The sequence below is a fragment of the Pelmatolapia mariae genome, linkage group LG2 (genome assembly GCF_036321145.2).
Source record: "Pelmatolapia mariae isolate MD_Pm_ZW linkage group LG2, Pm_UMD_F_2, whole genome shotgun sequence".
In the NCBI taxonomy this organism is placed as follows: Eukaryota; Metazoa; Chordata; class Actinopteri; order Cichliformes; family Cichlidae; genus Pelmatolapia; species Pelmatolapia mariae.
Genome location: NC_086228.1, coordinates 18,007,775 through 18,023,177, shown reverse-complemented (window position 1 = coordinate 18,023,177; position 15,403 = coordinate 18,007,775). Strand labels below are relative to the sequence as shown.

General features: G+C 40.6%; 1 protein-coding gene across 1 annotated transcript in view; it reads right to left on the bottom strand.

The window, feature by feature from the left end:
* The window catches only part of slit3 (slit homolog 3 (Drosophila)), a 229,262-nt gene extending 214,436 nt beyond the window's left edge, over positions 1-14,826 (bottom strand). Inside the window, exon 1 of the mRNA XM_063494239.1 lies at positions 14,636-14,826. Within this exon, the coding sequence (XP_063350309.1) occupies positions 14,636-14,826 (191 nt within the window). The remainder of the gene's footprint in view (positions 1-14,635) is intronic.
* Between the last annotated feature and the right edge of the window lie 577 nt (positions 14,827-15,403).

Here is a 15,403-nt window from a genome sequence, read left to right as displayed (position 1 = left end):
TTGCTATAGGCCAGACCAGTCCTCCAAAGCACAAAATGGGGTCCTTGGTCCAACAGGGTGTTCTTGAAAGGGCTCCAGAGTAATGAATAACTACAATATCTCATATGTAGCAGTGGGATGTCACAAAAAATGACTGATCCAACCCGGCACGTCAGATGAAGTATAGGAAAGCTGGCTTAAATCATAAGCAACAAGAAATGAGATCCCTGTCACGTACTTGTGTTTACATTCAAAAATATGAAACCCTAAAAAGGGTTTGAATGTGAATACTTTATCCAAACAATAGATCAGATGGCAATATCGCACATGATCACACAATATTTTCACACAAGGAACTTCAAATATTTTCCACAGATATTCTTTCTCATAAATGGCACACAGCAGGAAAATGTCCATTCATACTACTAGAAAAAGGTTTGTGTGGTTTAGGCGGGGGAGCATTTTTAATGAAAAGTTAAAAACTCCTTCTGCAGAGAATTGTAGAAACTCTCAACTCAGTGGATTTGATTTACAACCGCAAACGTTTCAGTTCATTCTCACCCCTGCCATCCGCCTCTTTTCCAAACACGCCTTTTTTTCCACAATAATGTGTTTATAAAATACGTCAACACTTAATGGCATAAAATGAAAAGCAAAAAAGACAAAGTAGATGTTTAGGTGATGAATGCTTAAGAACATTTAGCACAGAAGCAACTAAATTGTTTTACTCAGGTGTTGGTGAAGACCAAAATGTTACTGTGGCAATGTTGTTCATGACTACTGGAACAAAACGGCCACCACATGATCAGGAAAACAAATAATAAATAATAGTTTTGTGGGACGATATAACACTGCATGTTTAAAATAGATTTTAAATCTGTCATCGTCTGTCAGATGCCCAGGGGTTTGGAAGCAACCGCTATTTTATTCACAACGTCTCTGGTTTGAGTGCAGCCCACATTTCTAGCTGAAATTAACTTTTGCTTTCCGACAATAAACTGACATATTGAGAAATGAGCTTGACATAAACAATCAAGATTCCTCTGCTTAGGTATAATACTTTTGCATTAATGTATAGCTCACTAAAGCAATGAACTGAGAAAGACAAAGAAACCAGAATGAAGTTTCACGTTGATGCCGAGTCTCATCCATCTTAACATTTCATTTGAGACGTTCAAGACACCAGATAACATTTTGACAGTGAGCTGCTTCACTATCCAGACTATATGCTGCTGGTTCTTGTCACAAGCTTTCCAAGTTTTTGGCTTTGCCAGTTCCTTGAAATGGAAGGCACTGACAATTACTTGATAAGCCTTCTTGGAAGTGGAGAAAAACTCAATAGAGGTTTGATTTATTAATTTGAACATGAGGAAAGAGTTGATTTGCTTCAGAAATAAACTGTTTTTCTTGTTCATGTTTGTTGCTCCACCACACTTATAGTCTGGCTGTACAGAAGGTGAGAGGTTTTCACCCTACCCCTGCGAAGTCCTCCAAGATATTGACTGCGCATCATTGGAAGCGGATGACATAAATATCTGACAAATGTTTACTGGTTGACAAGTGGGCTGGAATAGAGAAGAGGGTAACAGTGAGGTTCACTGGGAATGGGAGAGCAGTAAAAAAAAAAAAAAAAAAAAAAAAAAAAAAAAAAAAACCTTAAAAGAAGCTTAAAAAAAACCTCTTCTCGACAGCCGGCTGATGGACCAACAACAGCACAAGTAAGAGTAGCCTACAGACTGGGTGTACCACATGCTTTTTACACTGCCTCCATCTGACAAGAGCTAACTGTAGGCAGATGGGCATCCCTTGAGTGGAAAGGACAGCGAATGCGCTACCACTGTTTGACCATAAATCTGGCTGTACCCTCTGCTATCTCCCCTTATCTTCCAGACAGTAAGATAACACCAGCCTAAGTGACAAGTGGCATGGGTTGATGGACCACACTAGTTGCCACTTTCCTGTCACCTGAGAACAGGAAACCGTGACTAAAATTCTCACACGGGTTAATCTTATTCTACTAATGGTTCGGACTGCTGATGGTTGTGTAATGATATGGGAGTAATGTGGTTGACCATTCCTGTCCCTCCCTTTATGATCTCTGATGGCTGATTCCAGCATGTCAAAAAGGTGCACAAACATGTTCTTGTCAGTAAAACTGTTTCTCTTGAATCATCTCAAACTAGTTTCTTGAACATGACAATAAGTTCACCGTACACAAATGGACTCCACACTCACCCGCACCTTGTTGAATGTATGGCATGAAGAGCAAAGGCAGCTCGGAAGGCAAAAAGAGATCCACCACAGTAATGAAAAAGCATACCTAATGAAGTGTTTAGTGGATGTATAGCTTACCCTTGGTTACAATCTTTCAGTTTTCTATTTACGCTCCATCCTCCTCCTCATCTATCTCAAATCTCTCTTCGATCATTGCTCTCTAGTGTCCGTCTGTCAGTCCCTCACAGCCAGCTTTACCCAGCGTTCCCAGCCTTACTCTCCACTTTTCTCTTTCTCAGTAATCTCCCTCTCGTCTCTTCCCGTCTCAATCTTTCACATCTTATCTTTCACTGTTTCACAGTTGACTAAACACTTTTTCTTCACCTTCATCTGTTTTTCCTCTCCATCCCTAATCTCTCCTCTTTCATCTCAATCTCTCACTGTTTTACACTTGGCTACAATTTTCCTACCCTTATTTTCTTTTCTCTCTCTCTCTCTCTCTCTCTAATCTCTCAGTCCTTATCTCCATCTTTCTTATGTTCACAGTGGAAACTTCTGCTCTTACTAAGGAGATTGCTTTGCAGTTAAGCAATTATTGAGTATACAGTTCCAGGTACAGCACAATGGCAGAATCCCATCAAACCTCACTGCCTAAAATCTGTGGAGCTACACCGCTGCCATAAAAACACACAGACATGTGGCATGAAATTAAATGAAAATCTTGGATGCACAGCACACTGCTTGGCAGTGATGTCATCGGAAAAAGCTGTGAAAAAAAGCACAGCATTGTTAGGAGGTAAGAAAACCAGTCATACCTAGCATAATATTACATAAACAATAATTCCCTCTTTCATAAAAGAATTCTGTTCATTATAATTAAATGGTGCTACTGGTACACTTCAAAAATTTAAAGAAATAGTAAATAAAATGCACTACCCACAGTATTTTTACATGAGTTAGTAAATCTATTCACTTAACTCCTTGGAATCAGTAAATGTGTGCACAGAGAACTCATTACGAACAAAGCAAAGACAAAGAAACTGTGACGAAAGCTGATGAGGCTGCCATTCTCATGCACCTGGTCTGTTAAAGCTTAGGTGTACAGCCCACCTGGCAGTACAGCTTAACTTAGCATCAAAAGTTAACTGACCAGCATTCAGACTACTAATGAAATACGTTAGCACAAAAGCCCTAACCGCTGTTTCCATTACAGGCAGAAGTAAGCCGTGCAAGCATGTGTGTGTTTGCGACTAGGGGATAAGACAAGAATGCAAACAGCAGGTGTCCAGGGAATTAATATCCCATTCAACAAAGACATGCACACACAGGCAGAGACAGCCCCCACCACATCTCACTCTAGACCACTGAGAAGTGAACTTTACAGTCTGGCTGCCTTAGGGTGACACACGGGTTGACTTTACGGTGACAAATGCATAGTGTGTGTGAGGTGGAGGTGGCAGCAGGACTGATTTGCCTTCAGGACAATGCTATTGGTTGACTACACCATTGGCAATGAGAAAAATGTTTTGACGTGTCTGGTTGTTGGCTAATTAGCTGTGCTTCATTTTCTCACCTTGACCCTGTATCTCTGTCTGTCTTGTTTTTGTTTTCTTGAACTCTGTCCTCTTTTTCCCCCTCTATCTGGGACAATAGGGAATAAAGATAAAGCACTGAAGTTTCCTCTCTCTGTTTTATCAGTCTCGGACACTGTGACATTTCCTCTTTCCCCTTTTTTCCTCTCCCTCCATAAAGCATTACATGTTTGTTGTGCTTACCATAGTTATCGTTCTCTCCCTTCATTCTTTCACTCACTTTCATCCTTTGTTGACCTCTGTCCCACACCTCATTTCCAAATGCATTCACTTCCTGTGCTAATCTCATGTTATTTTCCAAAAGCTCTTGTGCCGCTTCACTTTCTCATTCCTCCATTTTTACTCTCCGTCCTTCTCACTCATAGATAGATATGCTCAATTTCATTCTCTAAATCTACCACTTACACAAGGAATCCTAATTGCTCTCTTCCTTTTCCTCTAAGCTCTGTGCTCGCCACACTCAGGCCAGGTGTCATGCTGCTTTGAAATTGGCTCTGCTATAGCTGAAATCCATCCACTTCAAATGTTTAGATATTACATTTGGCCAATGCAAACTAAGGCAACTTTAAGTGCTCTCTTCTGCTCTCACTTTTAAGGAGCACATCTATGTAGCAAGTGAAACGTACACCAAATAAAGGGGGAAGATTAATTGGCCTATGCAGACTTTACTAGAAGCCTTTGTGGAACTGTGAAAACAGTAGTGAAAAATAAATTCAGTGGTAGCATATGAGGAAAAACCTTAGATGTCATAAATACATTTAGACCAAAAATAAGGTATAATCTTTGCGTATAATAGGAAACTGGATCAACACACATAGACTGGTGCATGTGCCAGTAGGGAGAAGTATGGGCAAATTAAACACATCAAATACAGTCAAGAGTATATAATTAACAAGAATGAGAAACAGACTTAGCCCAACAGTAATCAAGAGAGTAACAGGGATCATGGTAAATGGCCTGTATTTGTATAGCGCTTTACTAGTCCCTAAGGACCCCAAAGCGCTTTACACACTCAGTCATCCACCCATTCACACACTGGTGATGGCAAGCTACATTGTAGCCACAGCCGCCCTGGGGCGCACTGACAGAGGCAAGGCTGCCGGACACTGGCGCCACCGGGCTCTCTGACCACCACCAGTAGGCAACCGGTGAAGTGTCTTGCCCAAGGACACAACGACCGAGACTGTCGGAGCCGGGGCTCGAACCGGCAACCTTCCGATTACAAGACGAACTGCCAACTCCTGAGCCACGATCACCCCATATCATGTAATATCTTAGATAATAAAGGAAAAAAATCAACTATCATGCAGCAGCTAATTGGAGCACCTACAAATAATGGTCCAGATCTTCAATATGCTTGGCAAAATGATAGATGCTTATGTGCTGTTTAACTGTTTCATTTATGCAGTGTTCTCACTATGAGGAATTCCTCTTTAAGTTGTTTCATGTACAACATAGAGTCAGTAACACAATTGAGAGATCTAGCCATGGCAAGCTTTCAAAAGAAAAACCTGATCAACACCAGCCTACACTTGGAGTCTGTATATTACCTACAACAGTTTGCAAAAAACTCAGTTTTGGAAATCTTGGGGAGTTTGTGGAACATTTGGTCTCCTGTGCAACCACTTACTGCTGTTTTGAATCTTTGTCATAGTGATGATAATAGGCAATGAACTGTCTCCTGTTACAAAGCTGCTCTCTGGGATATACAACAATCATCACTCAAGAGTTTTCTGGGCATTCACATATTCTTCATTCTCATATACACACAATTAAAAAAAAAAAAAAGTAAGTAATGAGTGCAAACAAAAGCTACAGTACCTTTGAGAGCGCTGAGATCAGGTTCTTTTTATATTACACAAGGCAGGTTATTTAAAGGCTGTGCTTTCAGGCAAACAAAGAAATAAAAAGATTCAATATGTCAGCATGAGCGTTGTTTCATATCTGTCAGCAAAAGTGCTGAAGCCTAATTTATCTGTTTAAAAACGCTGTAAATTTAAAAAATTAATAGAAAAATAACAGAGCAGGCTAATTAGTATTTAATTCCTTTACTTTCTAAAAATTCTGGCTCTGCTTTGAAACCTTTTTTTAACTTATGATCAAATGCCTGTACTGTACATCTGTAAGTGTATCTCATTGGTTCGCTCCATTTGTCCCAAGTACAAACGAAGCGAACCATTTGTACTTGTGACAAGTACAAAATGGTTCGCTCATGATGTATGATTAAGGCATTCCATCTGCCTTAATCATTCATCTCTATATATATTTCACATCTTTTCTATGTGTCTCTTTGTTAAATCTGTAACTACAGTCGTTGCATCAAGTGTTTGTTGTTTGGTTGTCCAAGAAGTCAAAAGTTTGTCTGCTACAATAGGTTTCCTGCAGCTAGAGCACGACATCACTATAGCCCCTTTTCCATTAGAACCTACTCGGATCGACTCAACACGGTTCGCCAAGGTTTTCAGGGTTTTCCATTAGGTCATAGTACCTGGTACTTTTTTAGTACCTGCTCACTTAGGGTTCCAAACAATCCGAGCAGGTACTAAAATGTGACGTCGTCTGACTGCATGCCACCCATTGGCTGGTCAGTGGCGTCACTCGATGATTCATGAGAGCATCTCATTCACGAAAATTAAAACCGCCATTTTTAAAACCCAGGGAACGAGGGAAATGGCTACAAAAACAATGCCATGTTCCCTGAGTCTGATGAAAAGCCAGAGACCGAGCAGCAGGTATATTCTTTCTTCGACATCCACCTTTCTTGTAGGGTATTAATTACATCACGGGACACTCGGATGCGTTATGAGGACAACCACAAATGTAAGTCGAGTCGTGGCGATCCGTGACGAGTCGATCTGAGTAGGTACTACTCATTAGTGCGCATGCGCCAACCAGCGTGCAGCCTGTTACAGTCGCTCCAGCCTTTTCTCTTAGTTTAGCTCTTTTCTTACGTATTCTTTTTTTTTTTCCTGACTTGTATTTTTTTTATGGAGCACTGTAACAAAGAAAGAATTTCCCCCAGGGATCAATAAAGTATTCTGATTCTGATACTAATGGAAAAGGGGCTTATTAGACTCTGCTGGCTGTGTATACTTCTCAGAAGTATGGGGAAATTTTGATAGCAGTTTTGAGTTATGCTTGCTAACCCATATTTGGGTAATCCTTCTCTGTACAAATAAATAAGCTTGTTTTAGAGCTGTGCAATCTGCTGAATTCTAGGAATGCCAAGTGAAACTAAATGATGAAAGAAGAACACCAGAAAAGAGAACAAAGGTACAAACAAGGGCAGAGAGACCGGAGATAAAAGAGCCATTAGTCAGTTAAATATTTCCTTTACTGAAGGACACTCGCTTTCACTCCATAAAGGGGAATCCTGTTCGAATGATGCAAAATACATCTACCTCCTATCTAATCTGTGCTTTCATTTTTTGGGTTTTTCTTTTTTAACACTGCTTCATTCTGATTTAGCTTTATTGGATTTGTTTTCCCCCTTAAAGTCATCTTCATCTCTTACACCACATTTCTCTCCTATTCATGTCTCAGTCTTTTAAATTGTTTGTTATGCAGCTTTCACATTTAATACCGCGGACTGATTAGATTTTGTTGAAATCTGAGAGAGTAATGCATCTCCTTGTGTGTTCCATCATCAGTTGGTTTGTTTTCTGTCAGTCCCAATTTATTTCCCCTTCCTTCATAGTCTATATTCTATCTTAATACTGATCCACCTCGAGAAATTTCATAGTTTGGTGTCGCTGTTAACCACACAGGCTTGACCACATTAGGGAGACGCCTGAAAGCATCCCTTTCTTTTAGAGTCACAAGCCAAAGGGGCTGTAAACCAGCCCTGTATTTGGTTAGCTCTTTTCTTTGCAAGAGTTTATAGGGTTGCATTGCTTTTGTCTAGATTTACTACTGCTGTACTGTAAGTGAATGGGTTGGGGTGCGGGTGGAGGGGTAATTTGGCTGCAGAGAGACCACTTGACAAGAACAAGCCCTGCTGCTTCCTCAATGGGGCCCAAGTCAGGAAAAAAATGAGAATGAGTGAACAAGAGGATAAGAAAATGAGATTAGGGTGAATGAGAGATTGAAAGAGGACATGAATGACAGAGACAGAGAGACACAGAAACAACCTTGATGCATGCATGCACAGTGCAGTGACCTGTTTCTCCATAAGCTTCCAGACTCACATAAATAGTCTGAGCAGTGGCCTGCAAACTGAACACTGTGGTGGAAGTCACTCTATTACTCTGCCACATACCCACAAATAACTACATAAAAATGTATATACACAGGTGTAGTGAAGGAGTACACACAGAAACCCACACTGAGAAAATAAAGTCCCTGCAGAAAGGAAATAATATGTTGCTTTGGTGACAGTGGCCTAACAAAACAGTGGCATAGCTTGTTAACATCAAACAACTCCAAGCTCACTGCATAGACACACACACACACACACACACACACACACACACACACACAAATCTATACTAGTGTTATAGTATGACACACACTCTGAAGTCCTTCAAGTTGAGGACTTCTCATTCAGCAGAAAGTCACAGAAGGTCATTCGTGACTCTGGGCTGTTTCTATGTGACACAAATTCTCTCTCTCTCTCATTATATGTCAAAGTTTCCATCTAACCAGTTTCATGTTATTTCTGGTGAATGCATGAGAGTGAACTGTGTGAGCTTGTGCCTGCCTAATGATGAGTGTGCACTGTATGTGTGGGACTGCAGGCTAGATTTTTATGTGCTTCATGAATATGCATTTCATTTAAATTATGTACCTTTTCATGCCTGCATGTTCTCTTGCACTAAGTTTGTGAGGACCCGTTTTGGGACTTTAACACCGAGCACATTTCGGCTGCTTCTTACTGCATCAAATAGATGTTTGAAGATTAAAAGAAAATCACATACACCCTATTTTTTTCAGTCACCATCAAATCAGGATTCTTCTGTAATCGTACCAGAAGTTAATTACTGAGGTCACCTAAGACATTAGTACCGCAAAAAGAAGAAGAAAATACAAGCTGTCAATTAATCACACGGGTGTTAAAGCAACCCCAGGTTAACAAAACTTGCTTTCAAGTGGAAATGAAAGCAAACTGTGAAATAAACACCCACGCTGTTCACATCCATCACAGTTAACAGACCTTTTCTGGTCCAGCTTGGTTAAGAAGGATTTTCAGGCATGTTCTCTTCCATTTTATACTCCAAATGAAATGTGTTAGTTATTGATGGCTTGTCCGGGGGTAGGTAATTAATTTTCCCAAAGGGTCACATGAGAAACTGGGACTGTTTCAACAAGTGGAACTCAAGTCTGCTTAATATTAATTTTATCTCCTTATAAGCTTCTTGGCTCTGTCCTTCATATCAGTACCAGTTTCTCACGTGAAAGAAAATGGACTGACCACCCCTGAGTCATTATAGAAGCTTTTTTATATTCCCAGGAAACAATGTTCATCCGTCTCAGCAATCACTTTGGCATAATTTGATACAATATGTAATGTGCTGAGAATAGACCAAAAAAAGAAAAAACCAACGCACATTTCAACAATAAGGCTTCAGGATTAACTGTGTGTTCAAAACTGGATTTTCTAGTATTGTTGATTAAGGTTAGAGTAAGAGCCTATTGTATATAGTAAGAGCCCTCACAAGTGCAGTACACTCCAGTACATGCACCTCCATGTGTTTTGTTTGTTCGTTACATTTGAATATGTCTGTATGTTTTAATGTAGCATCCGGCTTGATCCATTTCCCAGAAGGGCAGTGCCCACTATCAACGCCAGCTGGCTCCCTCTTTGACAGGCTTAAAGTAATTATATAGAAAGGTCATGTGCCCGCATGCTGGAGAAACTTGAGGAAAAGAATATCACCCACTGACCTAGAAATGGAGCCTAAATGTTGGTTAGCCTCACTTGTGCCATTTGGCATACCATAACTGAATCAAACATAGTTAGAAGGGCACAAAGTGATTACCACAAGATGGCCATGGATGATAGGCGTGACATTAAGAGGCTGTTGGAAAACAGCAAGCTCACTGTGGTTTTTACTTCTGAGTTTAGCCCTGTCTGCTATTGCAATAACACTCGGCTGCTCTTCAGACAAATTACATCATCATCATACCCACGATAACAGTAAAGAACGGTCTCCACTTAACGATGGCTTTTGTTCAACAGTTACCAAAGGCTGTGTTCATTGATATGCAGAAATATTGCACAAACATCATAATTAGTTTCCTGGTTCCCATAAAACAAAGCAGTACAACTAAAGATTCATGGAACACATCAAAACTGTTGGAACACATTTTGAACTTAACATTATCAGACTCTTTGGGTGGGGCTAGCAGCTGTATACAAAACACTGTTATTTGCAATGATGTCAGATAAATATTCAAGACAGAGCCAAAAGTAGCTGGGAAGTCTACACCACAGTACTTTAGTCATTGCAGATTGATCCAATCAAATTACTCTAAATTTAGAGAACTAGAACTATGTCAGCACAAATTAGCTGGTCTGCTCCATGCGCAGGATAGAACCAAAGTATTCAGAGATCTCGCACACACACACAAAATTCCAACCCCACCATGAAATGCCATTTCATAGCCGAGGGTGTGGTGGTTAGAGCGTCCACTGGCCAATCAACACTAAGCTTTGATAAGAGCCAGAAGCAGCGGCTAAAGTGTGTGTGTCCACACAAACACACGCAGCAGCAGCAGCAGCAGCAGCAGGGATCCTACTGTTATGCGCTCTGTGGTACAGTAGGTTGGCACGTTGAGGGGAAATGGGGGTTGTGAAAACTCTATTGGAGAGATGCTGCTGGCAAACTGATGGTGTGTGTGAGTGCGTGTGTCGGAGGGGGAGGTGGAGGTCAGAAAAAAAGCGGTGGAACTGAGGAGTGAAGCAAAGGAAAAGTAGAGAAGAAAAGAAGTTGGGCAGAAAGAGCGAGAGATGTAGGAGAAAAAACAAAGGTGGGATAAAGATAAAAAGCTTGGAGGGGAAGGGAAATTAAAGAGCAGAAGGGGAGAAAGAGCTAGCTGAGAAGAGAGAAAGCACAGAAGGTGTTGCCTGTACAAATCTTGCCAAAATTTACTTAAAGTGGTGTTAGCGAGGGAACAGAAAACTAGACTGTTAAACTCAAATTTAGCTTGTGCAAAGCTGGCTGAGGAAACTTGCTGCCAGTCAACTACAAACACAGTGCATATATGAGGATGCAATCATGCACACATGCACATTGTGACAAAATTAAAACATGCAAAGCTTGCACAAACACATGCAAAAAAACAAACAAACTGCAGCTCAAGCGATTGGAAGCTCCCTTTGGAGTTTACGGCATTTGATTCTCCCACATTTCACAGCAGTTGAGGCAACAGTTTGGAATTTGAATCTCAAGAAAAAAAAGTGTTTGTGCTTTTTTGTATGTGTGTCTATGCAGACCCTGTAGGGCAGGTGTGAACTGAACCCGGGAGAGAAAAGCCGTTCTTATGTTTCAATTCACTTTACCCAACCTCGTTAAGCCTGTTAAGCCACCCCCAAAAACCCTCCACTCAAATTAGATGCAAATGAGGCCTCAAGTGGCTTTCCAAGTAGAACATTACGGAATTGACTGGCCCGAGGTAATCTTTGAGGCTGGCAGCATGTGAGTGTGTCTGTTAAGTGAACAGTTGGGGCCACCACAGTTTTTCTCTCGTTAACCTTTCCAAATGTTTACAATAGTGAGGAAGACTAGGCTTTTAAAGAGATTGATTCTGTGGTTATGACAGGTGGACTGTGGCGCTTGCTTACTCGTTTTCACATGTAGCAGAAAGAAACTAGATTCAAACTTTTGCACTGTGTGTAATAAAAAGGCTAAGTGGGGGCATATTGTGAAAGCTACATGAGCGTTACAGTGCTTTCATGCTTTACAGTGCATCTTGACTGATTCTCTTCACTCCAGGCACCCACCGTTCCTCAGGAAATTTACCACTGTGAAATGTTTCAGTGTTATATAATGTGGCAGTATATCATGAAATCCTCTTAACTCCATGTGTCACGTACTTCTGCTTTACTCTGCTGTGAATTTCTACATTTGGTTTCATAAACCTTCGAACAATCTTTCTAAATTACTTTGATTCGATACATGTGTCTATAGAGGGTGCGGCAATGTAGAAGTTGAAAAACATTTTCCTGGAAAGATAAGGTGAAAGCCTCGCCTTAATTAAATGCTACATGTTTTGCGGCCTTGACGCATGTTCTAGTGTTGTGAGGTATCAGATACACATTATATTTTCTAATATTTCAGCGAGAGAGACAAGAAAACTTTTAAATCAGAAAAAAGTTGGAGGATTTCCATGCTACAATATTTAACCTCCTAAGACCCAAACTCTTCCACGGCATGCATTTTTAATTTCTCTTTGATATTTGGGCTGATTGGGGCCCGATAAATGTAAAAACAAAGAATTACCAGATTTTTTTTCTTACCTTATTTTTGTTTTTATGAAAAATTAGAGCCACATATGAGGATATTCGTTTAAAATTTTGATAGAACAGTAGCAGTATAATGTCCTCGTAAATGGATATCAGGCCCTTGAAGAGCAAAATTGAGTATTTTGGTCTAAATAACCCAAAATGTGATGTCCACATATGTGGACATATGAAAAAGTCTGTTATACCATAATGTCAAGCCACAATGACGAGTGTGTTAGTATACCATAGAGAAAGCCCAGAAAGTCTTGAAATATGGACTAAATAATAAAAACTTATAGTCTTAAAGAATCTCTGCCAATGGAAATCAACACCTTAGGCTTTTGCAATCTGTAAATGTGTCAGTGGTGAAGTGTGGAAGTATTCAATTATAGTTGAGAAACTTTTTGAAATTTACAACTTTTACTTAGAAGTTAACAACTTTTTTGATACAAGAATATGTTGTCCACATGAACTTTATCGCAACTGTCAAACTCAAATCCCTGCTTAGGGCAATAATGCTCATCTCTCTTAAAACAAAGTGTCTGTTGTAACCTTTAGGACTAGAATCTCATCCATTTTAATGTTTCCCAACTCAGACTCCCTAAAATATATCTGCAGAGGGAGAACGAGATGAAGGTAGAAAAAGAGGGAGGCAAAGAGCAACTCTTGGCCAAAGTCACATCTGAAACACTGACCTGGATAAATCAGAGAAACATAAACACAGAGTTTCTGGACTGAAAAGGGAGGGAGGGGGCGCTGCTACCCCAAATATTCCACCCTGGGGACCCCAGGGAGACGCAGAAGACCCCGTTATCCCACCTCCCCATCACAACCTGCTCTAATTATTTATTTTTCTTGGGTCTAAATGTCTTCGGGGGATTACTGTGCAAAAGCCAACAGGTCCTAGAAGGTCACAACAGCCCTATGGAATAGCAGAGGTATGGGGGTTCATTGTTAACACTCATACATACACACACAAGAAAAGCAATCACACCAGCCAGTGCAAACACGCAGGCACACAAACATATGAAACAACTCAGCCAAGCAAAAATCCGCACACACATGCTAATCACATGTTCATATCCACCAGTACCCCCCACATCCACACACACACACACACACACACACACACACACACACACACACACACACACACACACACTCACACATATTCACAAACATGACCCCCCACTTTCCTCAGCAGCCTACTGATTGTGTTTGTTGTCTCAGGTTAGGTCTGTTGTTGATCCCCTGCAGGGCTTTTGGCTGCTCTGTTGTCATGCATAATCACTTCCATACCTTAACAGCAAAGGTGTGTGTTTGTGAGTGCATGTGTGTGGCTGCGCTGATGTATACGTGTCAAGATCAGGCTGGAGGTGGCAGCAGCGCCTGTCAGAGTTCTGTCCCTGCCTAAGGAATGAATATGATTTTAAACTGTCACCCAGGCTAAGAATAAAGAAAGAAAGAACCAGGAGTTCTTGAAGTGAAAAACACTGAGGATCTAGTCCAGTTTTACTCATATTCTACAAAACTTTGGAAAGTCTTACCCAGGCATGTGAAAGAATACAATTTAAAGTGATTTAAGGCAATTTTCTCACATTTTTTTGACCTGTTTAAAAATTCAAAAGCTTTCTCTAAGAACATAGTTGGTGACTTTTTTCTTAACCACCTCTGTTCATTGGGGGTCGAAGGTGATTTTAGGGCACTTTTGTGTATGCAATATATTAAGCTAGAATAAAATAGCAGTATTTTAAAGTAAAGGTATTGCAGCTTTTCACAGTAAGACGTACCCTTTGAGTAATATGCTGACAGGATTTTTAATAGCAATAGTTTCCCTACGATTTTTAAAAGCCACATAAAGCCAGTCATCGTCTAAAAAAAAAAAAAAAAAAAAAACTTTTATATAAAAGTTGTGTCCCAACTTTATATAGCCTGAGTAGTAATCACGACAACAACGATAAAAAGTACCAGAAACAGAGTTTTACATACAGGACGGGGGTTTATAAGATAATATAAAAACATGAATTTAATAAACTACATGGGATGTTGATGCACATGGATGCTATTACAGTAGCCTGCAGTATGAAATAAGTACCGTTATGTGCAAGTGATGAAAGTTTAGCAATGCACGACTAAGTTTTCGAGATGTTTTTAAAGATGTGCTCAGACATAGTTTGATATGTCCAAATATCAAGTGAGCGGGAATATTTTGTTCGGAAAAATCTGCGAAAACGTGCAGTTTTCCTACAGAGCATGTTAAGTTTAAAATGCACTAGCCACAATTCAGGAGCATGGGAGTAATGCAAAGGTAGAAAAGGTGAATAATAAGGTCAGAGTGCCCTCTATGATGAACTTTGGTTAAATGGATGCAATTACAGATAAGTTGAAATAAAACAACTGCTCTTACAGGCGCTCGGCATTCCTCGGTATTCCTTTGGGCACAGTCTTCAAACCCAGACCCTGGCAGTCCACATGAGATCCGGAGCAGCTACACTTGTGTGGGCATCCATTCACCGATGTAGCGCACACCAGCAGAGCGAAAGCTAGAGCCCAAACCCGGCAGAGCGCGGCGCGCTTCTCCGGCGTGGTCGGAGGCATTATACCAATCCACCGAAATTACTTCCAACAGACGTTAATTGAAAATCCGCGGGGGGTGGAGGAGACACCGTGGAAGTGCGGATCCTGTGTAAGTTGAAGACAGGACGTTTTTTCTGTGGCAGAATTTTTGGAAAAACGAAAGAAAAATGCAAGCCGAAATCAAATTAAGTTCGCTGTTGCACGAATTCAGAAAACTTCTCTCCAGAGACTCGGTAACTACGAGTCTACTTAAAACATCCCTTTGCCAGTGACGAAGAAGACAATAACAACGTAGATATGACACGCTAGATAAAAAATTTAAATATCTATTCGTGCGTCACTCGGCTCAATGCGTAAAAGTTTCCCCAAATGTTCTCCATTCCCAAACTCTCCGAGAACTTATGAGCCTAGCTTCTAAACCTTCCAAGGTGAGAATATTCAGCTAGGGTGTAACCTCCTTCCAAGGAACATCCCTCCGCTGCCAGGGAGTAAAAAGTGAGAGTAGTAAAGGAGTTATAATCACACACACACACACACAAAAAAAAAAAAAGTTGAAAGCGCAGTGGCGCAACACAGACTGGTTCGCCTGGCGATTGTG